Source organism: Gallinula chloropus (assembly GCF_964237585.1).
Source record: "Gallinula chloropus genome assembly, chromosome: 26".
Taxonomy (NCBI): Eukaryota; Metazoa; Chordata; class Aves; order Gruiformes; family Rallidae; genus Gallinula; species Gallinula chloropus.
The window spans coordinates 2,572,161-2,584,250 of NC_140111.1; the positions used below are offsets into that span (position 1 = coordinate 2,572,161).

A 12,090-nucleotide genomic window follows, 5' to 3' on the forward strand; every position below is an offset into this window, starting at 1 on the left:
AGGGTGTTTAAGGCTCCTGATTCTGCACCGATTTATCACTGGGGTTGGTTTCTAGTTACTCAAAGGCCACAGAACAGAGAAAGTCGAGTGCAGAGAGGGGTAGGGAGGTCCCATGGGCTGTGGTAGTGACTGGACAGCCGCAGGGTGAAGGGGTTTCACACAGGTAAGGCAATGCTTTGAGCTTTAGTGTCTGAAACACCAAGGCCCAGAAGGAAACCGTGGTCATAGGGGGGTGTGAGTGGTTTGGGGCGAGTGGTTGTGCTCCACTGCTGCACCCCACGTGGTAAAACCCTCTCATCAAGCAAAGCAGGAGAAACTCAGAGACCAAAGGGAACTCTGCTGCTCCAGGCCCCTCCAGACTGCCTCAGGAGAAGAGCGTACAGGCGGAGTAGCTGTTGGGTGGATACCTGCAATGCCTGAGTCACCTCCCCGCGTGGAGCGTGGGGTGTAGGTACCCCCTGACACTCTCAGCTGTCCCGTGCTGGGAGAGCTTAGGAGAAAACATGGCTGGCAGCACGCTCACTGTGTGACTTAGAAACCTCCCCCCCTGTGCTGAGGGGGTTCTGAGCCTCCCACACCCAGAGAGGAAGCGGGTGATGGACTCATCTCCCCCAGCCGTACAGAGACACGTGTGAATGAACAGCACAGGGACTGCGGGAGCTGGGGGAAGAGGCGCTTTGGAGATGAGCAGTGAGGGGTTGTCCGGGCTTCTGCTGCCCACACCGAGCTCTGTCTGCAGGTTACCACGTGCAGCACACCCTCACAGACACCTGGGTGGTTGAGAAGGAGCAGCCCCTGGCTTTTCAGATCCCAGGAGAGGACACCAGCAAGGCTGAGATGATGCAATAACCACTGCTGAACTGAGTGTTCTTCACCAGAAGGTTAAAAGAAGCACTTGAGAAACACCAGTGTTGGGGGAAGATAAGCAAAGGCCACTCACTACTGATGAACAGAGATTATTTATCCAAACACAGATGCTTCCAGGAATCACAGGGCTCAACAGCCACACACTCAGTTAAGTTGGGATAGAGCAGAATATACCACCACACACTCCCCTGGGCTTCTACCCTGCCCAAAGATGCTCACAGACCCAGGAGTTTGGGTCAAAATACTTCTCATTTTCTGCATCTCATCACTAGACAACACTCAGAGCATCGTGCTGGGGGAGAGAGCTACTCCCACTTCCCTGTAACGCTGCTCTGGGCTCCCAAACTCAGGTTTCTGAAGGAGATTGACTCTCCCTTCCAACTGCTTATGGACAATCTTCCCCTTGAATTAATGTCGTTTATTCACGCCTGTTATGTGAGTGTTGAGGATTTATTTATTACAATGATTTATTTAGCACCTTGTATTATTACAAGGATTTATTTAGCACAATGTCCATGTACAACAATACAAGGAAAGCCAGGGGAAACGATGGAAGCTTGGGAAAATTCCGACTTTCACTCCAGATTCCCATTATAAGGGGGGGAAAAAGAAATAAAACCAGACTCCATGGGAACAGAGCCTGGGTCAGCAGCCACACACACTTTCCATACTGTGATTAAAATTGCTTTCTCCATGGAAATGTTATATTAATAACCATCTCATCCCTCTGTCAGGGCTATTAGGTCTGGGCCAAATTCTCTTCTGCTTCCTGCTCCTCCCTTCCCAGTCTGCCCACACAGCAAACGGGATGTCAGCGCAGCCAAGCACTTGCCCCTCTCACCTCTGAGGTTATCGCTGAGCTTTGCCAGGAGCTTCCTCGCTCTCTAACTCTGGGACTTTGGCTCTGCAAAGCCCAAGAGCCTTTCCCCAGTGTTTTCTTAGCTGCTTTTGTGTTTCCTCACCGATATCAGCCCCAGATTCAGCAGAGCTGGGTGGCAGGAATGACCCACTCAGCAGCAGCCACCACTCTCGTTGTGTGTTTTGGTCCTTGTGGAATTGGCTCCAACCCCAACAGCAGGAGCACAGGTAAAGCCCTGCCAGCACCATGACCTGAGCTAAGCTTCCTCACGAAGCCCTGAGGCCAGGCTTCTTCCCTAAAGAGCTGCTGGGTGAGGTTTAAACCAGAACAAAAGAACCCCAGGAAACCCACAGAGAAGCTGCACTCATGGCTAAGCGGAGACTGAGCCATCATCACCTTCCAACAGGAACACAGCTTGGCAAAGCTGGGTCTCTCCTCTGCAGTTTGCACCACATAAAGCAAAGGTAATCCATACTTTCACTGGAAATACTTCACGTTCCTGCTACTACCCTGTAGCTCCACTAAAACCAGACTCAACACTGAGGAAACGTACTGGGCTGACTGGAAATTGGGATGCTCCAAACCCTCTCCTGGTAAGAGAAGGACAATTCCTCCTGGGATTGTTCCAAAGCACCAAATCCTTCCAAAAGGATCTGCTGCTCTGGTCAGGTAAGAGTTGGGTGTGCTGGAGGAAAGCAGAGAAGAGTCTTTGGCAGCAGGCTGAGCAGCACGACACACATCACGTACTGAGTCATGGGATGCGTTACACCCGACATGAGGGATCTCTGCTTTGCTCACAGCTCACTGCTCCTCTCTCACGCTGGGCTTTTCCTCTCCAGAGCTGACAGCCAGATAAAATCACCACCCCTGATAACTTTATCATCAAACAGCGCCCGTGGGTGAAGGCAGGTGGAGGATTCCGGATGGGAATTAAAACAAGCCTGGTGGTGCAGCAGATGAAATGATTCCCTGCAAGGGCACCCAGTAGGTTTAGGGTTTCCCTGCACACTCCAGCACCAGAATTCAGCTAAACCACACTGCAGTTAGAGCATTTTTCAGGTTTCAACCTCTTAATCCACTCAGGGTTTTCTAGGACTCCTCACTTTCCCACTGCCTGTCTAATTAGATTAGGGTCAGGACTCAAATGAAATCCCTGGGTGCTGCAGGCTTTGAGGTGAGCCAGCTTAGACCTTCAGCCTGCTAAAATTATCCACCCTGGTTTATGCCAGTGACCCACCGCTCCAGTCAGGCTCCGCTCCGTGCTCGTTTCATGCTGAAGGGACAGGCAGGAGGGGAGGAACCATGACTTTGCTGCCAACTTGCTGGTTCCCCACACACTCCATCACTTCCTCATCCCGAGCAGAACTCCAGGTCCCAAGGAATAAATCAACACAGGGCTTGAAGGTCAGACGGCAAAGGCAGTGCCAGTGGCTGGATGTGCTGCGAACGGGCTGGCAGGCAGCGGCACGGAGAGAAAGCTGCTTATGCCAGGAGAGAATTGAAAACTGCTTGACCTGTCCATGAACCAGTAAGGAAGAGACGAGCTCCCACAGCCCAGCACCCTTCGCCCTGCCAAGTGTAAAGCTGTTCAGCAGCCACATGTCACGCTGAGAGCAAACCTTCTTCAGGAAACCAGCAGAGACCACCACCGGCACAGAGAATCCAGGCTCGTGGTTGGGGTTTGGCTTGTGGACAAGCAGCGACTGGCAGGCAGCCCTCAAAGAATGAATGTACCTTTTCAGCAGGGCATCGCTAACACCAGCCCAGGGCAACAGGGACATGATGCCCCTTCGGAGCCACGACCGTGGCCAGAGCTGATGCGGCCCATGAGTTCAGCGTCTGGAGTCACAGAGCCCAAGGCTGCCCAGGGAGGAGCTGGCAGCAGCAGAGGGATGAAGGAGGTGAACACACTGCTGCTTTCACACCAGTTTAGCTCATATTTAACCATGGGAAGGTTACACACATGTAAAGTGTCAGCTCCTGGAAACTGAGCTGGAGGGACACGGAGCTGTGGTGGGTATGGCAGCATCAGGATGAGGATTCGTGACCCATCAGCTGATCCCTCTGCCCACGTGCTGCATTCACCCAGAGCCCTGCTCTTGGGGAAGCACAGGACAGGCATCACCTTGCCACGGGACAGGCATTGCTGCTAGACAGGCGTCGTCATGGGACAGGAATCATGACCACCACCGGACAGGCATCACGGCTGGACAGGCATCACCACCACCACAGCAGGGCAGAACACGACGTGGCAGCTGAAGCACGGACATGCTCAAAGGAGTGGTTTCAGAGTGCTTTACACCTCCACCCCATCCTCCCAGACAAAAGCCTTACTGGGGCTGCACATTTCTGCGCCTCGGGGTGTGACAAAGGCGGCTGTTCAGCCCTTCTGCACCCTCCTACTCTCTCTTTTGCTGGAGCACAGCTTTCCACGCTGCGACCACACACACACGGGGCATCAATGCCATCTGCAGAATGAACAAACCAGGGAAGGAGCCACGGCACAGCAGCACTGCTCAGACACACGGGGCTTTGTCTGGGAGACAGCGACACTCATTTACAGGAGATTCCTGCAGACGAACGCATCCAAGTTTCTCTTTCAAAGGCTGCACTGTCAATCCACGCCAATTCATTTTCACAGTATGCTAACAGTGAATGCCAACCCTCCAAAGCATCACTTATGAACTTTAACGTTTATAAACTCAGGCTGCTGGTTCCTCACAGGTCCTGGAGGAGCCTGAGCCCCCCCACCGCTCCAGCTTGGCTCAGGGTGATGAGCGATACTGAGCCACAACAGGCAAAACCAGCCACGCTGCAGCTCGTACTGCTGGAATCCCCTGCCTGATGCAGGGTTTCCCTCCTCCCTACTACAAACTCCTCTCCAGCTGCCTAGCAATGTTCCTCAACACCAAGTACTTCCTGCAGATCAAGATGTGCTCACTGGTCCTACTCAGGGTCGTTCCGCTTCAACCAATCTTTGGGAAGGCTCACCCGTGCTCTGAGAGGCGTGTGTGATCACACCCTTATCCCACTGAAATCCATGGAAAACCCCAATTAAATTCCACCTCTGACCTTTCTTTCTCCCTTCCAGGCTCCCTGCTTTCCCTACACCTCACAGACCCCTCGCTTCATGTGTCTGTGGTCTTCACCCCCCACCCTGTACTTACCCCTTCTTCCCATTAAGGACTGTTCAGTCTGTAGCGCTTCTGTCTACAGAACAGGCAGCCAGCAAAGTGAGGGAACACTGCAAGCAGCAAAACCTAATGGTGTTCAGCATAACCTGGTGCTGATGGGCACCTCTGATCTCCCTCTGATCGTCTGTGACCCAAGCCAAGCTCAGGATCTACCAGCAAACCTGCAGAATCAGCCCCTGGCTGCAAATCCTGACGCAGGATGCTGTCGCTGTGCGTACACCCAGACAGGCAGCTCACAGGACACTGCCACTGTGCATACACCCAGACAGGCAGCTCACAGGACACTGCCACTGTGCATACACCCAGACAGGCAGCTCACAGGACACTGTCACTGTGCATACACCCGGACAGGCAGCTCACAGGACACTGTCACTGTGCATACACCCAGATAGGCAGCTCACAGGACACTGTCACTGTGCATACACCCGGACAGGCAGCTCACAGGACACTGTCACTGTGCATACACCCGGACAGGCAGCTCACAGGACACTGCCACTGTGCATACACCCAGACAGGCAGCTCACAGGACACTGCCACTGTGCATACACCCAGACAGGCAGCTCACAGGATGCGGTCGGTGTGCGCACACCCGGACAGGCAGCTTACCGAAGCAGCAGCTCCTTCGGGAGCTTCTTGTTGATCACAGCTTCATCGTTGTTTGAGAACATCTGGAACAGAAACAAGGGACACATTTTAGCTGGGCACTTTCCCTGTGGGAACAAGCCCTGCTTTAGGGAAGAAGCTGCTGGAGAGACCCTTGGCCCAGTAAATCCTCCAAGGATAAAACTCTGTGCTCAACCTTTTGAACTCCAGGACCAGACCACAGTCAGACAGAATATTACATCCAATATAGTTTAAGCACCACGGCTCTAGAATGCTCTGTGGATTGACATACAAAACATAAGTAGGTATTTCTATTTTATCTATAAAAACAAGTGATCACGAGGGTGTGTTTGTAGGAAGGTGTCACCTGCAGCACTGCTCCAGGTGCCCACCGGTGTCACAACCCTGTGGAGGTACACCAGGACTTGAAACCCTAACGTGTGACAACACCTCAGACAAGCACACAGCAAACAGGCTGGAGGGACAGGCTGCCAGGAGCCATGGAGCAGCCCAGCACAGGGAGGCTGAGGGAACAGGCACGGCAGGACCAGCAGGAGCCTCACGAACAGCGGTCCAGGGCCATGTCATCCCAGCAGGGAATTGTTTGGGAGGATCCTTCAGGACTTCAGGGCAAACAGGGCAGGGGATTTTAAATCCTGAAGTGTGGTTTAAAGGGAGACACGGTCTCTGGTGTGGCATCAGGAGGAGACAGGAGTCTGGGAAAACTCTGTGTTCTTCCAAGTGGGAGCTGTTTGTTGTATCCCACAAGCTTTGCATGAGGAAACATCATCACGCTGGCCAACAACTGACAAAGCTGAAACGGGCTTTCGGACAACTAAAACAACCCCATGTAGCTGTAAGAGGGAGAGAAGCTTCTCTCTCCTAAGGAGTCCTGAAGAAAACAGCCTCACATGCTTCCTGAGGAGCATTTATCAAGCTTCACACCATCCTGCCATGGTAAAGAACCAAAGCACCAACCTCCACACGCTCATGCCAGTGGGAGGGACGATTGGTGCCATCTCTGGACCACAGCCAGTTAGCAGCACACTTTCAACACTTCCAAAAGCCAAGCAGGGAGCAAGGAGAATGAGCTTTAATTTCATGAATCAAGGTTCTCTTTAATCTCCTGGAACAACTAAGGGCTGATCTTCCTGAGCTACAGACCTGGTAAAAAGCAGTGCTGAAGTTACAGTCCAAAAAAGGTGATTTTTGTTGGTTAATTAGGAGCCCCCAGTCAATTTAGTGGTATCTATGCAAAGCAAATGACCCCAGCATCAGCTAGGTCACTTAAGTGGCAGAGGATCAGATTAAGAGTTAAAAAAGGAAAGTAAGACCTTAGTGGCTTACAAAGCTGTAGCTAGGGATCACAGACAGACAGACAGAGGCTCCTCCAGGCAGCAAGTACTCTGTACCTGAGCAGCCACCCCCCCACCCCCAGCCCAGCCCCTCTCAGTGAAACCACCCCACCTTGACATGACAAGCTAAGGGGCTGCTGCTGGGCAGCCTTTCAAGGGGCTCCCATCAGCAGAGCAGCAGCCATGGCTACAGGAGAACGCTGAACCCAGCACTCCAAGGAGTCAGTTAAACCCCTGTCTCTCAATCACAGTCCACTTTTTAATTACCTCAGGGTGCCCAGGCACGATGCTGAAGTGGGACACGAAGTCTCCAGCTTTCTTTCCCAAAACGTCACGTAGAAGGGAAGTGTTGTCCCACCCCCCCAGATGCTTTCAGCACATCCCACCACAAGACAGCACAAGTTCACAAGTCCTGAACGCTCCACCAGACAGGGAACCCCTCAGCCCATCCTGCAGGTCACTGAAAGGGGGGGCCTTGCTGTTTCCCCAGCCAACACCGACTCTGTGGAGCCTGTCCCTGTTGTGGCTGGGACAGAAGAGCATGTTCTCCAGTCAAGGACCATGGGCAGGCTCACTGCAAATGCCAGAGAGGTGCTGAGTGGGTTAGGAGCTGGTGAGGATGAGAGAGGAGATAACACACGTGTGTTTATCGGGGATGGGTTTCAAAGAGGGGATGTCCAGAGGCACTAGCAGCCAAGACAAGGACCATCCAACCTCCAGCCATCCACAGAACTCACTGGTTACCCTTGAATTTGAGTAGCCTTTCCTGCACGCTCCCCCCCACCAACCAAAACCCCAGTGATGATAACCCAGAGGGCAGAAAACCAGTACTTCCCAGTTGTATTTACACAGCTTACGGGCGCTGAGACCTCCCCCCCCCCCCCAAAACTCATCTCATCTCAGCAGAAGCTGCCTTGCTGGGTGCCAGGGCTGCTCCTGGTATGAGACCAAGGAAGTTTAGAGGAAACAAATAGGCAAATCCCTGGAAAGCTCCAGCAGCCTCATGCTCACTCAGCGCTCCCTGCAATTCTCCATCCCTCCTAACGGGGTATTCAAGCTCCTGCAGACTGGCTGGATACCCTGGGCTGCCCAGCGCTGCTGTGGCCGGTGTGGGGCTCAATCAGATCCCCCTGCATCCAGGTGCTGCTGACACTGGAGAGGACAAGAGGTGCTATTCAGGCCTCAGTCAGGCCCAGCTGTTCATTACAGGGGCACAGCAACCCAAACTGGGTCACACGTGTGACATCCCGGCGATGACAGCGGGCGGCAGTGTGTAATTAGGAGCGCTCCCGCCCGAGGAACACCCGTGCTCATCACACATGCAAAGAGGGACGAGCAGCGCTCAATGCAAGGCCTGGGAGTGAAGCAACGCTCCAGAGGGATGTGTTATTGGGGTTAACACAGGAAGCAGAGCACTGGGTCAGTGCTGCATCTGTTCATTTAGCCTCTGAGCGAGCCTCACCTCGTCACGGCCCCGGCACACGAGCGCGGAGGCTCATCCTGGTTCCCTCCTTCAGGGCTGGTGCCCCACTGCCCATCCCACCCAAAGCCACGGTCAGTATTCCACATCAGAGGTGTCCTCAACTGGATTGATTCTGCTGCCCTGCTGCTCATGAAGAGGCCACACAACTTCTCCCTATTCCACAGCCAAAGTGTACATCACCAGCCCACGCCAGCACAGAGATGCTACCACCGACGGCTCCTCTGGGGAACCCACACCCAGCACACGTTCCACTGCATTTCAGAAGCTCCCATGGGAGACAGAGCTGCCCAATTAGCACGGAGGTCTCAAGGTGGGGTTAATTGATTTGCTCCAGCAAGAAGAGTTTCTCCAACAGCTTCTGCAGAACTTCAACCTTGACTTCCAGAGCTCTCAGTAAGACAGTCTCCAAACACACGCTGGCACAGGACTCTTTCTGGGCTTACAGGGTGCTGGAAAAACTCCCCAGGAGCTGCTGGGGACCCCGGCTCTGACAGGGCTCCTGGCTGCAGAGCTCCTCTGCGGTGGGGCTGGCAGAGGGAGGGGGTGATGCTTTCCTGGAAATGTCACATCTGGCAAGGGGTTGGACTTTGTTGTTGGGGAAGGGCTGGAGGGGTGTTCCTATGAGGAACAAAAGGCTTGTTTTTCACTATTTGGTGTTTGGAAAAACACACTAGAAGAGTTTCTAAATGAGTTATTTCAACATTTACAGTTTACTGGAAGTAATTAGGAATATTAACATACTGAACACAAAGCACATTTATTTTACTTTACCCTAAATGCTCAAACCCACTCTCTGAAGTTCCTGGCTGTATTTTTAAGAGAACGGTTTACTGGTCTGACATACCAGAAAGACTTTCCTCTACAGCAGCAGCAGGGCCTTGTTTCAGTACCAGGCAGTTCAGACACAAAGAGGGGCTGCACTGCCAGACTGAAACCCTCCATCCCTCTTCCCAACGTCCTGTTACACAGAACTCTTCCCTGTGGAAGAAGCCAGGAGCTCAAAGAGGACAGAGTCACAGAATCAGAGAATCCCAGTCTGGGTTGGAAGGGACCCCAAGGGTCCCAGAGCTTCAACCCCCTGCCACAGGCAGGGCCACCAACCTCCAGGCCTGGAGCTACACAAGGTTGCCCAGGGCTCCATCCAACCTGGCCTTGAACACCCCCAGGGATGGGGCACCCACCCCCTCTCTGGGCAGCCTGCAGGGGTTAGAAGGGACCTCGAGAGGTCACCGGGTCCAACCCCCATTGCAGCCGATCTGCAGCCCAGCAGGGCTGGTCTATAGTTAAGGGGCATCTCCAAGATGTACAAACACTCACACAGCCCAAGCAGCTCTGATGCTGGGTCTTCAGGACCTGACCCAAGCCCCGTAAGGTGGTTCTGTCCCAGCACCACCAAAATCCTACCGTGCCAACACCACAAGGGGATTCACTGGCACATGAAGTTTCCAGGGTGATCACAGGGAGTCAGTCACTCTCAATCTGACCCTCTGCAGAACTTGTTTCTGCATAAAAACGTGTATTGTTATGGGGAGGCGGGGAAGAAGCATCATGACCTCTTCTAGCCAGCCACACACAGGGGCAGAGCTCTTCAGGGGCTGTATCACTCTGAAAAGCACTGAAGAGCTGAAGTTAACAGCAGCATGTTCAGTGGGACAGAAACCACGCTGCCTTTAAGAGGATATAAAGTCATCATCTGTGTTTGTCCTCAATGGGAGCCCAACACACCGAGCCCCCAGCCCCCCTCAGTGGGGTAGGGGCTCTGCTGACACACACAGCCCCACACACAGTGAGGGGATGGCTGGTCTTAAAATATATATATATATATTAAAAAATCAATCACATGAGGCTGAGCTTGAGAAGCAACAACTGAGCACGAGGTGTGGACTTTGAACCCAAACACTCTTCTCCTGAAGTGGAAAATTCAAAGCTCAACGGGGAAAAAGGGACGAGGCTTATTTGGAGCTTTATGGGATTAGTGCCTGGGGGGGTTGCAAAGGCACTGGGATCAGTCCTTACACCCAGTTACCCCCAGTGATGTTCACCCCAGTGAAAAATAACCCAGGGTCTGGCACACTTGGTCCCTGGAGAGCGCAAGGGGAAGGTCTGAAGCTGCCCAACAAGCAGGAGCAAAATGCAACGGGCAGCAGGAACAAGGATGTGAGTGGGTGGATGTGGACAGAGGGAAGAGACAGACAGACAGACATCCACTTCCAGGACAAAGCCCAGCCACCTGAACAACAGTGACATCCGTGCAGGTGGGCAGCAGGAAGCCGCAGCTGTGAACGATCCTGGAAGCACAAACACAGCCAGGAATAAAGTGTTTCGGGTCTCTGGGCTACACAAGCTTCAGGCAGAACTTCAGAAGGGATTTGACAGCACACCCAGCCTCCCAAGAACCCATCCAACATTAGCAAAGATGGTCATTAACACTGCAACTCGTTTGCTTGTGTAACAGAAGCAGCGGCAGACGAACCTCTCCGAGCAGCCTTGCAAGAGGTGAGCACCTGCTGGGCAGGAGATTGCAGCTCTTGCTCAGACCTGGAGCTCAGTGCCCTTGGTGCAGGTGCCAGCCAGACCCTCTGCACCCACTCATAACCACAGGAAATTAAGCAATTCAAACCAAGACAGAAAACAGACTGTGATTATTAGAGAGCAGCCAGCGCATCCTCGAAGCCACCTCTGCACCAGGGAAGGTGGGGGAATCAGGAGCTGCCACCCTAAATTAAGGATCACACGTGTTGCTGGTGTATTTTATCATTTCCATCCCCACCCAACCTGCCCCATAGAGATCAACCCTCAGAGCTGTAAAAGTCTTTGCTGAAGTGAAAGGAATGAAACACCTGCACAGATTGATCCCAAGTTTAAACCCAGAGGAGCCTGAGATGCCCTGTGGGGTGTCCTTTGGTTACAGGGCTGCTGGCTCAGCCCTAAAAGCCCAGCATCCCTGGTGGTACTCACACCACTTGGATCTGCTGCTGTCTGTCCATACAGAGGGGATGGACACAGGCAGCACAGAGTCACTGAAACCAAACAAGACACGTGCCAAGCCCAGCTCCTATCACACAGCCCCAATCTGGGGGAGGGAAAAAGAAAAGGATAAAAAAAGAGCTGAGCATAAACCACAGAACAAGAAGAAACATGGAATTCATTCTGTGTTCCCTTTGGAGAAGCTCAGTGAAGCTTTGACTTCTTACAAACACTGTCAACGTGCACCAACACCCTGCCTCTGGTGCTGCTCACCTCGGAGTAGAGACCTGCCACTGTTACTGGGCTCAAACAACCCAAACACCAAGGATGCAGGGGTTCAGAACCTGGGAGGGGGGGGACAGGGGGTTAAGCAGCTGAGCTGCCTTCCTGGAGGCAAAGAAATCATCACACTGCAGAGATGGGTCACAGGGAAGCGACAGTGAAGCACTGGGCTGGGCTGAGGGACGTGATAGAGAGCGTGGAGCTGTTTCCATCCACAACCGGTTCAGATGGGGTGAATTTTCCTTCTAGCCTGGAGTTACACAGGGAATTATCCCCCCTCCTTTCCCCAAAAGCCATGTGGTTTAATCTGTGTTAAGGCTCCGAGGAAAATGGCTGTGGAATAAAGCTGCTGCCCTGACGAGCTCCAGCAGCCACGATGCTCCGGGGTCATCAGGCTGGGGCTGGGGCTGCGGGAAGGGGGGCAAGGGGCTGCAGGAAGGGGGGGCAAGGGGCTGCAGGAAGGGGGGGCAAGGGGCTGCA

At 53.3% G+C, this 12,090-nt stretch overlaps 1 protein-coding gene across 1 annotated transcript in view; it reads right to left on the bottom strand.

Annotated features, from left to right (window-relative positions):
- The window catches only part of FBXL20 (F-box and leucine rich repeat protein 20), a gene marked incomplete at its 5' end in the record, with an annotated part of 36,691 nt that overhangs the window by 15,017 nt on the left and 9,584 nt on the right, over positions 1-12,090 (bottom strand). The window contains one exon of the mRNA XM_084275363.1: positions 5,527-5,588. Coding sequence (XP_084131489.1) covers positions 5,527-5,588 — 62 coding nt within the window. The remainder of the gene's footprint in view (positions 1-5,526; positions 5,589-12,090) is intronic.